The following is a 17,517-nucleotide window of genomic DNA, read 5'->3' on the forward strand; positions in this document are numbered from 1 at the left end:
GGACAGAGTGCAGGAAATCCTCAAGGACGAGGGTGAAGAGCCAGAGGTGGTGGTACATGTCGGCAAGAAGAGGAAGCACATACTACAGCGAGACTTGAGACTAGGAAGAAGGCCGAAAAGCAGGACGTCCAAGGTGGTTATCTCTGGTTTGCTTCCAGTTCCTCGGGCTGGAGAGGCCAGAAACAGGGAGATAATGGACTTGAATGTGTGGTTGGGGAACTGGTGCAGGAAGCAAGGATTTCAGTTCTTGAATCACTGGGGTATATTTTGTGGTAAACATAAATTCTACAAGAGAGACGGTTTGCACCTTAATAGGTTAGGGACCAGCATTCTGGCAGGCAGGTTTTCTACTGCAACACCGCTACATTTAAACTAAGTAGCGGGGGGACAAACTGGATGCATAAAAAGGAAATCGAAGGGGAAGTTAGAACAAGTCAAGAAAGACAACTGTATCAATGAGGCAGAAAACTCGGAAAGGGATCATGCTGTAAGGTTGAGTGAAATAGGAGTTGATGGGAAGGGTGAAAGCAGTAACAAATTAAAAATACTGTATATGAATGCGCGAAGCATTAGAAATAAGATTGACGAGCTTGAGGCTCTTTTGGAAATTGGCAGATACGATATTGTGGGGATAACTGAGACGTGGCTTCAAGTGGACAGAGCATAGGAAATGAATATTCAAGGCTACACGTGCTATCATAAGGACAGACTGACGGGCAGAGGGGGTGGAGTGGCCTTGTTGGTAAGGGAGGATATTCAGTCCCTTGCACGGGGGGGGGGACCTAGAGTCAGGGGATGTAGAGTCAGTGTGGATAGAGCTGCGAAATATTAAGGGTAAAAAGACCCTCTTGGGAGTCATCTACAGGCCCCCAAACAGTAGTCTGGAAGTCGGATGTAAGTTGAATCAGGAGCTGAAATTGGCCTGTGGTAAAAATGTTACTACAGTTGTTATGGGGGATTTTAACATGCAGGTAGACTGGGAGAATCAGGATGGTATTGGACCTCAAGAAAGAGACTTTGTGGAGTGCCTCAGAGATGGATTCTTAGAGCAGCTGGTGCTGGAGCCGACCAGGGAGAAGGCAATTCTGGATCTGGTATTGTGCAATGAACCAAAATTGGTCAGAGACCTCGAAGTGAAGGAGCCATTGGGAAGTAGTGACCATAATACAATAAGCTTCAATCTGCAATTTGAGAGGGAGAGGGTACAGTCGGAAGTGACAGTACTTCTGTTGAATAAAGGGAACTATGGAGCTATGAGGGAGGAGCTGGCCAAAGTTCAATGGTGCAATACCTTAGCAGGGGTGACTGTGGAGGAACAATGGCAGATATTTCTGGATATAATGCAGAAGATGCAGGATCAGTTCATTCCTAAAAGGAAGAAAGATCCCAGGAGGAGGCATGGGTGGCCGTGGCTGACGAGGGAAGTTAAGAAACATAAAAAGTTAAGAGAAAAAGTATAACATAGCAAAGGTGAGTGGACAAACAGAGGACTGGGAAGCTTTTAAAGAACAACAGAGGATTACTAAGAAGGAAATACGCAGAGGAAAAATGAGGTATAAAGGTAAACTGGCCAATAATATAAAGGAGGATAGTAAAAGTTTTTTTAAGTATGTGCAAGGCAAAAAAATGGTTAGGACTAAAATTGGGCCCTTGAAGACAGAAACAAGGGAATATATTACGGGGAACAAAGAAATGGCAGAAGAATTAAATGGGTAGTTCAGATCTGTGTTCACTGGGGAAGACACAAGCAATCTCCCTGAGGTAACAGTGACTGAAGGACCTGAACTGAAGGGAATCTGTATTTGCCAGGATTTGGTGTTGGAGAGACTGTTAGGTCTGAAAGTTGATAAGTCTCCGGGGCCTGATGGTCTACATCCCGGGACACCGAAGGAGGTGGCTCGGGAAATCGTGGATGCGTTGGTACTTATTTTCAAGAATTCGATAGATTCAGGATCAGTTCCTGAGGATTGGAGAGTGGCTAATGTTATACCACTTTTTAAGAAAGGTGGGAGAGAGAAAGCAGGAAATTATAGACCAGTTAGTCTGTCCTCAGTGGTGGGAAAAATGCTGGAGTCTATTATAAAGGATGAGATTATGGCACATCTGGATAGTAGTAATAGGATAGGCCAGAGTCAGCATGGATTTATGAAGGGGAAATTGTGTTTGACTAATCTTCTGGAATTTTTTTGAGGATGTCACTCTGAAGATGGAGGAGGGAGATTCAGTAGATGTAGTGTACCTGGACTTTCAGAAAGTCTTTGATAAAGTTCCACATAGGAGGTCAGTGAGTAAACTTAGGGCGCATGGTATTGGGGGCAAAGTACTAGATTGGATTGAAAATTGGTTGGCTGATAGGAAACAAAGGGTAGTGATAAATGGCTCCATTTCAGAATAGCAGGCAGTGACCAGTGGGGTACCCCAGGGATCAGTGCTGGGACCGCAGCTTTTTACAATATATGTTAATGGTATAGAATATGGTATCAGCAATGACATTAGCAAATTTGCTGATGATACAAAGCTGGGTAGCAGGGTGAAATGTGATGAAGATGTTAGGAGATTACAGGGTGACCTGGACAGGTTAGGTGAGTGGGCAGATGCATGGCAGATGCAGTTTAATGTGGATAAATGTATGGTTATCCACTTTGGTGGCAAGAACAGGAAGGCAGACTACTACCTCAAGGGAATCAACTAAGGTAAAAGGGGCAGTACAGAGAGATCTGGGTGTTCTTGTACACCAGTCAATGAAGGCAAGCATGCAGGTACAGCAGGTAGTGAAGGCAGCAAATAGCATGCTGGCCTTCATAACAAGAGGGATTGAGTATAGAAGCAAAGAGGTGCTTCTGCAGCTGTACAGGGCCCCAGTGAGACCACACCTGGAGTACTGTGTGCAGTTCTGGTCTCCAAATTTGAGGAAAAACATTCTGGCTATTGAGGGAGTGCAGCGTAGGTTCATGAGGTCAATTCTTGGAATGGAGGGATTACCTTACACTGAAAGACTGAAGCGACTGGGCTTGTATACCCTCAAGTTTAGAAGACAGAGGGGATCTGATTGAGACATAAGATTATGAAAGGATTGGACACTCTGGCAGCAGGAAACATGTTTCCGCTGATGGGTGAGTGCCGAACCAGAGGACACAGCTTAAAAATAAGGGGTAGACCATTTAGGACAGAGATGAGGAGAAACTCCTTCACCCAGAGGGTGGTGTATGTGTGGAATGCTCTGCCCCAGAGGGCAGTGGAGGCCCAGTCTCTGGATTCATTTAAGAAAGAGTTGGATAGAGCTCTCAAAAGATAATGGAATCAAGGGTTATGGAGATAAGGTAGGAAGCGGATACTGATTAGGAATGATCAGCCATGATCATAATGAATGGCGGTGCAGTCTCGAAGGGCTGAACGGCCTATTCCTGCACCTATTGTCTATTGACAAGTGATTGTGGGTAGATTTCAATGCAGGTGTGGTGCCAGGTACGTAGGCCACATGCCCCAAAGCCTAATCATATCATACAGCATATCGTTCAACTGTTCATAACAAGATAGATATTCATTGTACACAAACAGCCCACTCTTGCAAAACTTGTAACCATGTCCAACAATATATTTTCTTTTTCCAGAATCACATCTAATGTAATAGAACAGTCCTTTGGCCCAGTATGTCCACACCAAACATGATGCCATTCTAAATAAATTCCATATACTTGTGTATGGTCCTTCTATTCCTTGCCTGCTCATGGATGAAAAAGCTCAATGTGCCTTAATGATTACCACCCAGTTGCTCTGACTTCCATAACCATGAAGTGCTTTGAGGGGCTGGTCATGCCCCACATCAACTCGAGCCTCCCAGCCTGCCTTGATTCCCTGTAATTTGCTTACTGACTTAAGTCCACAGTGGATGCCATTTTCCTAGGCATGCACTCATCCCTAGAACATCAAAGCAACAAAGACACCTATGTCAGACTCCTACTCATCAACTACTGCTCTGCCTTCAACACCGTAATCCCCTCCAGACAGATCAAAACTTCATGACCTAGGTTTCAGCTCCACCCTCTACAACAGGATCCTCGGTTTCCTGACTTAAAGACCACAATCAGTGAATACAGACAACTGCACCTCATCCACCATAACCTTCAACACTGGAGTCCCCCAAGGATACATGTGTAGTCCCCTGTGCACCCACAACTGGGTAGCCACAAATTCCAAACAAATGCCATCTACATGTTTGCTGATGATACGCTGCACTCCCTCAATAGCCAGAATGTCTTTCCTCAAACAACGAGTCAAAATATAGGAGAGAGAGTGAGTTTGGTGCTGTACTGCAATGATAACATCTCTCAATGTTTGCAAAGCAAAAGAACTAATCAATGACTTCAGGAAGAAAGGCCCCCATCTACGTCAACAGTGTGGAAGCTAAGAAGGTTGGGTGTATCACGTTCCGAAGAGTGACAATAACCAACGTGTTCTGGACTTCCCAGCAGATGTAATAATCAAGGCGGCACAACAACTCTTCTTTCTCAGGCAGCTGAGGAAATTTGGCATGTCCAGAAGGACTCTCAACTTTTACAGATGCACCTTAGAAAGCATACTATCTGGGTGCACAATATTTTAGTACAGCTACTGCTCTGCCTAAGTCCATAGGAAACTACTGAACGCAGCGTGCACTGTCCAGGAGGAGAAAGTGAGGACTACAGATGCTGGAGATCAGAGTGGAGAGTGTAGTGCAGGAAAAGCACAACAGGTCAGGCAACATCCAAAGAGCAGGTGAATCGATATTTCGGGCATAGGCCCTTCATCAGGAATGAGGCTTGTGGTCGGGGCTGACATAAATGGGAAGGTGGGGGTGGGGGTGGGGAGAGGAAGGGGGAAGACAGCTGAGAAAGCGATAGGTGGATGAAGGTGAGGGAGAAGGTGATAGGTTGGGGGAGGAGGGTGGAAGTGATGGACAGTTCTGGAGAGTGGTGGGGGAGGGGGAGAATTGAGGAAGCTGTTGAAATCCACATCCATCCCATGTGGTTGCAGGGCCCCAAGGCAGATTATGAGGTCTTCCTCCCTCCCGGTGTTAGTGGTAACAGTTTGGCGGTGGAGGTGGCCAAAGACTGCATGTCCTTGACGGAGTGGGAGGGGGAGTTGAGGTGTTCAGCCATGGGGCGGTGGAGTTGGTGGATGTAGGTGTCGCAGGGATGTTCTCTGAAACGATCCACAAGGCGGTGTCCTGTCTCCCCACTGTACAGGAGACCACACCGGGTGTAACGGATGCAGATGACGACATTGGTAGGAGGTACAGGTAAATTTCTGACGGATGTGGAAGGATCCCTTAGGGCCTTAGACAGAGGTGAGGGGAATGGTTTGGGCACAGGTTTTGCACTTCCTGCAGTGGCAGGGAAAGTTGCCAGGAGTGGAGTGTGTGGACCTGACAAGGGAGTTGCGGAGGGATCTCTCTTTTCGGAACACTGATAGGGATGGGGAGGGAAATATATTTCTGATGTTGGGTCCGTTTGGAGGTGGAGAAGGATGATGCATTGTATGCAGAGGTTGGTGGGGTGGAAGGTGAAGACCAGGGGGGTTCTCAGACTACACCAAGTCCTACCCAACCTCCTGTAAAAAAAAACACCATCCCTTATTGCCAGCTCCTCCACCTCCGCCACATCTATTCCCAGGATGACTGAATCTGCCTCAAAGTCCCAGATGGCCTCCTTCTTCCACAATCGCTACTTCCCTTCCCATGTGGCTGACAATGCCCTCCAGTATATGGCCTCCACTTCACACACCACCACCATTGAATCCTAACCCTCCCAATACAAGGAGGAACCTCCACCGTCCCGGTCCGCACCTTCCGCCCCACACGACCTCTGCATACAAAGCATCACCCTCCGCCACCTCCAAATGGACCTCAACAGAGTTATATTTCCCTCAACATTCTTATCAGTGTTCCAAAAAGATCATTCCCTCCACGACTCCCTCGTCTAGTCCACACCCCTAACCAGCCCACACCCAACTTCTGACTCCTTTCCCTGCCACTACAAGTAGTGCAAAATCTGCGCCCACACCCACTCCCCTCACCTCTGTCCAAGGCCCCAAGGGATCCTTCCACATTTGTCATAAATCTACTGTACTTCTACCAATCTTCCGGAATTTTTTGAGGATGTAACTCTGAAGATGGACAAGGGAGATCCAGTGGATGTAGTGTACCTGGACTTTCAGAAAGCCTTTGATAAAGTCCCGCATGGTATTGGGGGCAAAGTACTGACTTGGATTGAAAATTGGTTGGCTGACAGGAAACAAAGTAGGGATAAACGGCTCCCTTTTGGAATGGCAGACGGTGACCAGTGGGGTACCGCAGGGATCAGTGCTGGGACCGCAGCTTTTTACAATATACATTAATGATATAGAAGATGGTATTAATAGTAACATTAGCAAATTTGCTGATGATACAAAGCTGGGTAGCAGGGTGAAATGTGAAACATGAGAAGGATGTTAGGAGATTACACAGTGACTTGGACAGGTTAGGTGAGTGGACAGATGCAGTTTAATGTGGATAAATGTATGGTTATCCACTTTGGTGGCAAGAACAGGAAGGCAGATTACTACCTAAATGGAGTCAAGTTAGGTAAAGGGACAGTACAAAGAGATCTGGGTGTTCTTGTACACCAGTCAATGAAGGCAAACATGCAGGTACAGCAGGTAGTGAAGAAAGCTAATAGCATGCTGGCCTTCATAACAAGAGGGATTGAGTATAGAAGCAAAGAGGTTCTTCTGCAGCTGTACAGAACCCTGGTGAGACCGCACCTGGAATATTGTGTGCAGATCTGGTCTCCAAATTTGAGGAAAGACATTCTGGCTATTGAGGGAGTGCAGTGTAGGTTCACGAGGTCAGTTCCTGGAATGGTGGGACTAACTTCTGTTGAAAGACAGGAGTGACTGGGCTTGTATACCCTTGAGGTTAGGAGACTGAGAGGGGATCTGATTGAGACATAGAAGATTATTAAAGGATTGGACACTCTGGCAGCAGGAAACATGTTTCTGCTGATGGGTGAGTCCCGAACCAGAGGACACAGCTTACAAATAAGGGGTAGGCCATTTAAGACAGAGAGGAAGAGAAATTTCTTCACCCAGAGAGTGGTAGCTGTGTGGAATGCTCTGCCCCAGAAGGCAGTGCAGGCCCAGTCTCTGGATTCATTTAAGAAAGAGTTGGATAGAGGTCTCAAGGATATTGGAATCAAGGGTTATGGAGATAAGGCAGGAACAGGATACTGATTGAGGATGATCAGCCATGATCATAACGAATGGTGGTGCAGGTTAGAAGGGCAGAATGGTCTACTCCTGCACCTACTTTCTATTGTCAATGTCATCTACTGCATCTGTTGCAGCCCGATGTAGAGGAGACCACATCGGGAGACAGGACGCCTTCTTGCGGATTGTTTCAGAGAACATTTCTGGACACCCGCACCAACCCCACCATCCCCTCCCACTCCAAGGACATGCAGGCCCTGGGCTGCCTCCACCAAACAGTTACCACCCGACGCCTGGAGGAGGAATCCCTACAACACACGGGATCAATGTGGATTTCAACAGCTTCCTCATTTCTCCCCCCCCACCCCCACATTATCCCAGTCTCAAGCTTCCAACTCTGCACCGCCCTCCAGACCTGTCCATCACTCGCCCCTCTGACCTATCACCTTCTCCCTCACCTTCAACCACCTATCGCTTTCTCAGCTACCTTCCCCAAAACGCCAATACATCCCAGTTATCTCAGCCCCAACCCACATTTCTGATGAAGGGGTTATGCCCGAACCGTCGATTCTCCTGCTCCTTGGATGCTGCCTGACCTGCTGTGCTTTTCCAGCACTACAGTCTCTACGGTCTGCCCAGTCCAGACAGTCACAGAAGCCCCCCGTACATAGACTCCAATTACATTTGTTGGCACGGAAAGGCTGTAAACATCCCATCCCAGTAATAATCTCCTACAACCTCGTCAGTCAGGAAGATACAAAAGCTTGAAAACACATACACAAGTACGGCTTCTTCCTTGCCATGACTAGACTGCTAAATCGATTCTCTGACTTCAATAATTTTGATCTTGTTAATGTTGATTTTAGTTCTCACACCTGCGCAGTGTAACCTATATGCAACACACTGTCTAAATGCCCTACAATCTGTACGTCCTTGCGTTATATGATTTACCTATACTGCTCGCAAACAAAGCTTTTCATTGCATTAGGTACATGTGACTACAATAAATCAAATGCCTCTTAAGACGTTGCTAATGTATCTGCTTCTACCAAGTCCCCTAGCAGCACATTCCAAAACACTTACCCTCTTGTGTAAAGATTTAACTCATCTCACTTTAAACCTGTGTCCCCTATTTTTTCACATTTGTACCTTGGCGTACGACTACCCACACTATTCAGGCTTCTCCAATTTTAAACACTTGTATCAAGCCTCAGCCTCCCACACTCTAGTGCAAACAATCTAATTTTGTCTATCCCCTCCTTTTACAGAACATACTCCAACCAGGCAAAATCCTGGTGAACCTTTTTTGCACCCTCATCCTTCATATAGTGCTGTGACCAAAACTGCATACAATACTCCAAATCTGGCCGAACTAAGGTCAAATGCAGCTGCAATATGATATGTCAACTTTTATACTTCTGTGCCCTTACCAATGAAGGCAAGCCTGCCGTAGACCTCCTTTTATCACCTCATCCACTTATGTTGCCACTTTTAGGGAGCTACGGACTTGCTACCCAAGATGTCTCTGTATATCAATGTTCCTGCCATCTACTGTATACATTCCCCTTGCAAATGACCTCCCGAAATGCATCACCTCTCACTCATCAGGGATTAAACTCTGCCATTTCTCTGCCCTACTCTCTAACTGATCTATATCCTATTTGACAACCTTTCTCATTATCCACAAGTCCACTACTGTTTGTGTCATCTACACGTTTACTAATTAGACGATCTGCATTTTCAACTAAATCATTTATATACATTACCAACAGGTCCCAGCACTGATTCTTGAATACACCACTGGTCACAGTCCTCCAGTCAAAAAAAAACTCAACTCCCTCTGATTTTTATGACCAAGCCAATTTTGCATCCAACTTACAACTCACCATGAATCCTATTGCCTTGATCTTCTGTATCAGCCTATCATGAGAGACCTTGTCAAATGCTTCAGCTAAGCCCCTGTAGACAACATTCACTACCCCACCCATGTCAAATATCTTCTTCACGTCCTCAAAAACTCAAATTTGAGAGACAAGACCTCCCGTGCACAAAGCCATACTAATCTCTAATAAATTTGACATTTGCTCGATAATCTGAAGTTTACGAAGAATTATGCTGATAACCAATTTAGGATCATCAGTTGGACCTATGTGTAATGTGCTTGCATGAACTGGGAGCTATGTATATTAAAACCCAGGACCTTTGCCTTTGCAGACAAGAAAATATGTTCATGCACTGCATCTATTCCAACTCAACAAAACAGGTGACAACCATTTGCTGGTTCATTTCTTAGGGCAATGACCTGATCAATTACAGCCAACCTGCTTCGTTTAATATTTAAACAAAGCCTGCAACTATTTGTTGGTCATTAAAAAAAGTGCCTTCTCCATGTCATTACCCTCTACATTTAGAGTCCACTTGTCAACCAGTGAACATTTACTCATGCAGTCCAAAAATTGGTTTTCTCCTTGAACTGAGGGTTGTCCTGGTTAATGCAAGATGACTGGATGTGTCTTTTTCAGCACTACTCAAGTCATGCACTATTTGTACCCTTAAGTTTGAAGATATTTTGATCACCATTTCCCAAATGTTCTCCCACTGTTACATGCTCCATTTGTTCCATTTCATTCCCAAACAGACTTTACATCCTTCTGGAGTAGGAAACCCACAGGCAAGAAAGCTTGAGAACACATTTCAGGAACCATTCCCTCTCTTTGCCCTGTGCATTGCCATTTCCTATTTTGTGGTAAGAAAGTTGTTCCTTTTAAGGCAATCCGCACCATTTCTCCCAGTAAGCAGATTGTGAGAGGTGTTTTTGTACAGTCAAAGAAGTCTGTTCTTTAGAATGAAGTGGCAGAATAAACAAGAGGCTGCAATGAAGAAACTGAAAAAAAATGGTAACCAAATATATGGATTAACCTTGACCAAAAAATACAAAACAGAACTGGTGAAGTTTATAGAATCCATATATGTTTCTAATGGTGGAGTGTGGATATAGATTTGAAAAGTCAAACATTAATGGTCACAGATACAAATCCTAGCGGCAGAGAGGCTGGGGCTTCAACCGAGAATATGCTACAGTAACTCACTAGTGACAGCCTCTGCTTTTGGATAAAAGTCAAAACACGCCTCAACAGCTAAGTAAATGAAACCACAGAGAAAAAGAAATGTTCTCAACTCAAGACGTGAATAATCAGGAACCAATCTTGGAATAACATGCCCCAAGAAAATGAAGTACCAACAGGCAAACATAGTTTTACAATCATATGAACGCCCAGTTACTGTACACTTGACAATCAAGAGTGACAGAGTGAGAGATTAGTGGTACTATGACAATAATTTAAGTGAAATTGTATTTAAAAAATAAAGATTCTTTTCTTTTTAGAAATTCTTTTTCAACCTGATCTTGAAGCTGAGCAAGGCGATCCTTCTGTTCTTTCATTAAGCTGTCGGAGCTACTTTCAGCAGAGTAACTGTCACTATCTTCACTTGATGATTCAGTAAAATGAGTTGTGGATTGTGCCGATGGTGGAGCTTTAACAGGCTCAGATATTTGTGCATATTGCATCTCAAAAACATCCTGTTTTAAAAAAAAGTGGATACAGATTAACTGGACAATAGTATAAAAGGGTTTCTTCCAAAAGGATTGTTTTTCTCGGTAAGTTTATGATTACATGTTACCGAAGAAGAAAGGTGACAGTTTAGATTAAATATAGCATGAAAGTTTACTCCCAATCCTCCCTCACGCTGCTGCACTAAATTACTTGCCTTCAACTCAATAGACTAGTGCATAGAAATAAATGTGTTGGGGTAACAAAATCATTTAAGAATCCGCAAATGCCATTCCAAACATCAATGAAAAATTCATTTTTTTGTTAAAGCTCAGATGTGCCTAATAATTCAAGCTAGTGTAACAACTTTAAGTATAGGAAGATGTTAGGATTTATAAAATCAAAAACATTTCTCTTGACATTGACATTGAAATTTTATTGTAATCAGTGGATCTCCCTTTGTATTACATCCACTCAACCTAACCCAGCATTAAGATTACTTGTGTGGGGTGGGAGATGGAGGATCCAAAAAGGCGTGCAAAATTAAGATTGCTCCATGGTAATATTCAATTTACAGAATCTAAAGACTCAAAATTGTTCTATTTGCTAATTGTCAATCTCCTACAAACAGTGTCACCTACAGGCATGAATGATCTTGCAGGCAATAGTTTTACAATGCAGGAGATAAGATTTTGCAAAGCATTTTTCTAGGTAATTCAGAAAAACATTAAACTATTGATTATAAAAGGTTTATCATGACCATGGATCACAACCCCAGATTCAACTACAAATTCAGCTTTTTATTACAATTGGTTTTTTTTAAAAAATGTGGATATACAGCCAAAATATGACTGAAAATGTAAATAGAGTAATTTAGTTCAATGACTGACTGGAAGGCCTGTATTGACTATCCCAGCCTCAAGACAGACCATGGAATGTTATGCCTGATGGGCGTCAAGTGAATTTCAATAAAAATGAATATGGTTGTAACACTATTTTTAAACTACATCACCCAAGAGTTTTCTCAATGAAAATACTGGGATTAAAAAAAAGAGAGCTTAAAGTCAGAATGCAAATGAAACCTTCGCCACAAGGAAACAGGCCTAATGCCTATCAGCTGACCTACAAAGACAAGCATCTCAAAGTCAACTCTGGGCTAACAACATGGCTGCCCTACCCAACTCAGGAGATTTAATTATGTATCTTTATGCAAATTTATTGGATTCACTTCATTTGATCTCTCTGTACGGAATGGATTATGTGTTTAATAACTAATAACCTCTCTTCTATTAACTCAAAGGAGCCTGTTTAAGTCAGCAGCTATTAAAATGTGCAATTTATTTATTTGACTAGTCACATCTGGGAAAAAGGCATTTACAAAATAATGGATCCTTTTTAAATTAAATCTTTTTGTGACCAGCCAAGGAAATGGATGAATGAATCAAGAGGAGAACCAGTTCATCCTTTTTTTGCTTGGGAGTTGCACAATTTGATGTATTCCACCTGGAGTCTTAATAAATCGGTTAACCTCACCCAGGGATCGGTCACAACTAATATTAATCTTTCATGAATGGTCATAAACTCTTACCTGAAGTTTTCTTCCCATAGCTACTACTTCATGGTCTGGAGGATTATACTTGTAGCAGTTGAAAAACATTAATCTCACATCTGCAGCAAATTCCTGGCTACTTCTGTATTCTTGGTTGTTCATTTTTCTCTTGCAAAAGAAGTTGAAACAGAATTATTACAGTATCAAGTATATCAAACTTAGCCCTTGTTGATTTCAGAGCAGGATACCTGCCTGGATTTCCTCCCCTGAAAATAAGGATTTGACAGTCATTGAAATTTGCAACCGCGCTTTAAGTAGAATAATGATCTACAACGTAGACTCCACAATAATCAAATATAAATCACAACTCATGTGTGATGCTTTGCATTAGTTGACCTCAACTTATTTTTAGTAACAACACAAATCATTGATACTAGCTGGAGCAACTCAAGGTCAAGGTCAAGAACAAGCTTTGTCATGTTGCTTACAACTAAAAATATAATTGCAGTAACAGATTGCATTGAAAAATGTTTTAATTTTATTATGCAGACCACATCAAACATGTCAACACTATAATGGAGTTATATTCATCATGCCAAAACTAAGCACTTTGATGTTTTTCATTACTACGTTTCAAAATCAAGCTATAATCTGACTCCATTATACTGGCACTTTCAGGTTCCTGTGATGTCCTTCTTTTACAGTCTTAAGCATCAAGGTGCAAACGTTTAAGTTAACTGTGTTGAACATTGCCTCATGTGGCTCAAGAAACTGACTCTGGTAAGACAGTCTGTTGCATTTGCTACAGGAGGTGACAGTAGTCCAAAAAGATACTCGAGTCATTGGCCTGTTTTCTATAAGTCTCTTCTCACCAACCCATCTTTGTTTGTCCACAAGCTCTTCCACTGCCTGTCGAAACAATTAGCCTCCAGTTGTCGTAGCTGTCAGCAACATGTAGTTTAAGTAAATTGAAGGTTTATGCCTGGATGTCTTAATAGAAGAATTTTTTTTAATTTAAAAAAAAGGAAGCAAAATGAAAAGTTTAAAACAAAGAATTGTGAATGCTTGACATCTGAACAAGAACAGAAATTGCTGGAAAGCCTCAGCAGGTCTGATCACACCTGTGGAGAGAAAGCAGAGTTAACATTTCAGGTCCATTGATCCTTCTTCGGAAACCTGAAGTTTCAGAAAATAACAAATTATTCAGTTTTAAGGGGATCCTGAATCCAATAGGTGACTGCATTGATGCAAGTTTATCCAGTCATCTTTCCAAACCCGGGGAGGGGGGGGGAAGTGGGCGGGCTACACAATTACCGGTATCAACATTATTCCGGTCTTCATCAGTTAATTTCCAGTCTTAGTAATATGTCATGACACAATGGCCAGTTCACTGTTCAGAAGGTCAATGGGTATGTACTCATTATCCATTCAACTAACGTGGCTCAGTAATTATTTTATATGGATGGAATTAATTTGGTCCAGAACCTCTGAATTAGTTATTTTGCTCTGCCAAGAGAAGTCAAGGATAGAGCTCAGAAAATGGCAATGAAAAATGTTCAACCCTTTCTCCTGCTTACTGTGTCACTCAGATCTTTTGCAACACTGATTCTGGCATCAAGTGACAGATTGCCGGCAATTGTGGAGTCAAGACGTCAATCACCTTCAGAATCACCAGACCCCAACATGTTCCTTCTAATATTCAGCAGTATCAGGAATATAATAATCATAATAATATAATAATTTTATGTGGCAATAGTAAACAAGGTTAAGATTAATTTAATACAGCTTAATACGTTACCAAAAATTGAGGGCTTAAACAATAAGAGTTAGTTCAAAACAGAGATAAACAAATAAGGAGTTTTAAAAACCTTTGCCTGTGACATGGGCATTGCTGATTAGGTCATTATTTATTGCCCCTTGTTAACTGCCTGGAGAAGGTGGTAATAAGCTGCCTTGCTGAACTACTGCTGTAGGATGTAGGGACATGCTCAGTGCTGCTAAGAAGGGAACTCCAGGATTCTGGTATAGTGACAAGTAATGGCGATATACTTCCACATCAAGATGGTCTATGGCTTCGAGGGGTACCTGCAAGTGGTAGTGTGCCTATGTATCAGCTGTCTCATCCTTCTAGGGGTACATTACAGGTTTGGAAGTGCAAGCAGTCTTGGTTAGTTACTGCAGTGCATCTTGTAGATAGGATATACTGTTGACTGTGCACTGGTGAAGGGAATTAAGGTTAAAAATGTTGAATGTGGTGCCAATCAAGTAGATTGCTTAGATGGTGTCAAACTTCTTTAAATGTTGTTGGTACACAGACTGCTTCAGTATCTGAAGAATGATCAGCACCATTCACCATTCCTGACATTAACGAATGGAGGAAAGGTTATTTTTGATACACTTGAAAATGGTTAGGACCAAGGCAATACCTCGAGGAACTCTAGTAGTGATGTCCAAGAGCTGAAATGATTAATCAACAATCATAACCACCCTTTCTGTCACCTGTCACTCCAACAAATGGTAAGCTTTCTCAGATTCCTACTGACACTAATTTTGCTGGGGATTTTAAAATGTCTATTTTGTTGACTGTGGCTTTGATGTCAAGGGCAGTCACTAATCTCTCATTTGGAGTTAACTCTTTTGTCCACGTTTGCATCAAAATTGCCATGAGATTAGAAGCCAAGTGGTTCTGGCAGAATCCAAATGGTACACAGTGACCAATTATAGCCTTTGTAATGTCCACTGCCCTCATTCTCTTACTGATATCACATGGAGTGAACCTAATTGGTAAAAGGCTGGCATCTATGATGCTGGAGACTCTGGAAGAGGGAGAGATGAATCTTAACTTGGCACCTTTGGCGACAGATGATGCAAGTCCTTCAGGCTCGTCTTTTGTTCTGATGTGTTGGGCTCCATTTTCACCAAGGATGTGGATTTTTGTGGAGCCTCCACCTTCTGATAGCTATCTATTTGCCCACCATCATCCACAATATGGCAAACTACAAAGGATAGGGCTAAGATCCCCCACAACCATTCTTTTGAACCCTGCTTCCACTGGATGACATGTAAATAGACCAGTGTTGTAGGCTGACCAGGTTGAAACCTGAACTTTAAATATGTCTGGTGCTATTGCTGGCATGCCTTCTTACACTTTTCAATGAACAAGGAATGAATGTCTGGCTTGTTGGGAATGGTGGAGTGGAGAATGTGCTGAGCCCAGCGATTACTGACGGTTGTTGAATACAGCTCTAATGACTCACAGCACTTTATAGACACCTAGTCTGAAGTTGCCAGATGTGATTCAGTCTGCACATTTAGCATGGTGGCTGTCTTGCAGATCTTGTGACAACCCTAGTTGGAATAGTATGCTGGAAATGAAGTCCCACTTTTCTCAGTCATTGCAAATTGAAATATAAGTGTTTTAAACTCTGGGATGGTTCAGGCCCGACTGGGGCCATCTGAGATGAAAGAAATTCTCAACAGTTTTAAAGAATGGAAAAGGAAAACAAAAAATATTGTAACAAGTGCACTCTCTGACATGAGAAAAACAGATTACTAAATGCAAACTTAAACTTTACCCCCTTTAAATCAAAACATTAATTTATACCCCAAATGAATAAGGCAGTACACTTAAGGAGTACTGTGGCAGAAAACAGACAAAAATGTCAAAGGCCATGGATCAAATTCAAAGTCAATGGAATGAGGAAGCTTTTCCCAATTTTCATTGCTGCTTTTGGTGTTGACATCACACAGTCAATTCGATAGCTGGTCTTGGCTAGTGTTAGAAGTTTTCTTTCCCTTTGCAGTCTTAGATCTTTTTTCTTTCCAATTAAAAATCTGCACCTATTTCACTTGTTTTTTTCTAGGTCGACGTCCGTACTGCTCCTCAGGTCTGTTATAAAGTGTCACTTAAACCAACCCAAACCCCGTTTCCAAGCTGTTTTCTTTCATTGACATCTCATACCAGTGAATCGCATATGTATCAAAATCTAGCTTCCAGCGAAGTTATATGCCCTTGAGTAACCATTAAGTGACCACACAGTTCCACTTCCCTTTGAATGGTGAAGAAAACTCCAAATTCCCATTTTCTGGTTTCTATTTCCCAAACAAGATTTGTAATCTAAGGAGAAAGTGAGGACTGCAGGTGCTGGAGATCAGAACTGAAAAAGTATTGCTGGAAAAGCGCAGCAGGTCAGGCAGCATTCAAGGAGCAGGAGAATCGATGTTTCGGGCATGAGCCCTTCTTCAGGAATCAGGAATGTAGTCTAAGGGCATCTTTGATGTGGTAATGGGATTTTGTCTCTGAAAGACTACAGTGGTCTCTACTACTGATCATGGCACAGTAAATGCACTTATGACAAGTAGATTGATGAGGGTGTGATCAAGTAAATTTCTCCCTTGTTGGTTCCTTCACCACATACTGTAAACCCAGTCCAGTGGCCCTGTCCTTCAGGACTCTGCTAGCTTGGTCAGTAGTGGAGCTACCAAGCAACTCTTGGTCACAGACATTGAAATTCCCCACTTGCAGTACATTTTGTACTCTTACCACTTAACTGGTCTGTGGGTCAGGTCTCCAAACTTTGGCACAAATCTCCAATGTTGGCAAAGATGACTTTGCAGGATTAACAGGGTTTGAGATTGTTTTTGGTGCCTAGGTTGATGTCAGGTGCTCCATCCAGATTTATTATTTTCTTTAATCTTTGCCTGGGTTGAAGTAGTTTATAAGCTTTGGTCAAATTCCAGGCGGAGACAGTATGAGCAGATACTGTTGGAAACTACTTGATACAAGTCTCCTAGAACACTTATTTTAATCATGATGCAACTTAAGTAAACTGAAAGTTTATGCAATGCCAAAAGAGTATAGATAATGACATTTTACAAGGGGTGAAGAACAGGACTGACATGGATCAAAGTATCAGAAACCTTGACCTGTGATTAAAATTTTAAAACAAAAAGTTCTACAAAACCTCTCCTGTTGCAAAGTAATGATGAGCACAAATAAAACGTCAACGATCATTGGCTCAAAAGATAGTAGTTTCAAACTTAAATTTTCTTCTTGCATGCCCACAAAACTAATGTTTGGACATTCAGCAAACCACTATTGTAATGGTCTCAAAGTTCTGACATAAAACACAAGTAATTCAATTATGAAACTAATCCATCATTTATGAATCATGGCCTTGACGTAGATGCAAA

The 17,517-nt window shown here is 42.4% G+C and overlaps 1 protein-coding gene across 1 annotated transcript in view; it reads right to left on the reverse strand.

Annotated features, from left to right (window-relative positions):
• Positions 1-17,517, reverse strand: part of brdt (bromodomain, testis-specific) — a 54,269-nt gene that overhangs the window by 14,113 nt on the left and 22,639 nt on the right. The window contains exons 6-7 of the mRNA XM_060829603.1: positions 12,364-12,492; positions 10,625-10,804 (exon numbers count right to left, since the gene is read on the reverse strand). Of these exons, the coding sequence (XP_060685586.1) occupies positions 10,625-10,804; positions 12,364-12,492 (309 nt within the window). The remainder of the gene's footprint in view (positions 1-10,624; positions 10,805-12,363; positions 12,493-17,517) is intronic.

Source organism: Hemiscyllium ocellatum, chromosome 9 (genome assembly GCF_020745735.1).
Source record: "Hemiscyllium ocellatum isolate sHemOce1 chromosome 9, sHemOce1.pat.X.cur, whole genome shotgun sequence".
Lineage (NCBI taxonomy): Eukaryota > Metazoa > Chordata > Chondrichthyes > Orectolobiformes > Hemiscylliidae > Hemiscyllium > Hemiscyllium ocellatum.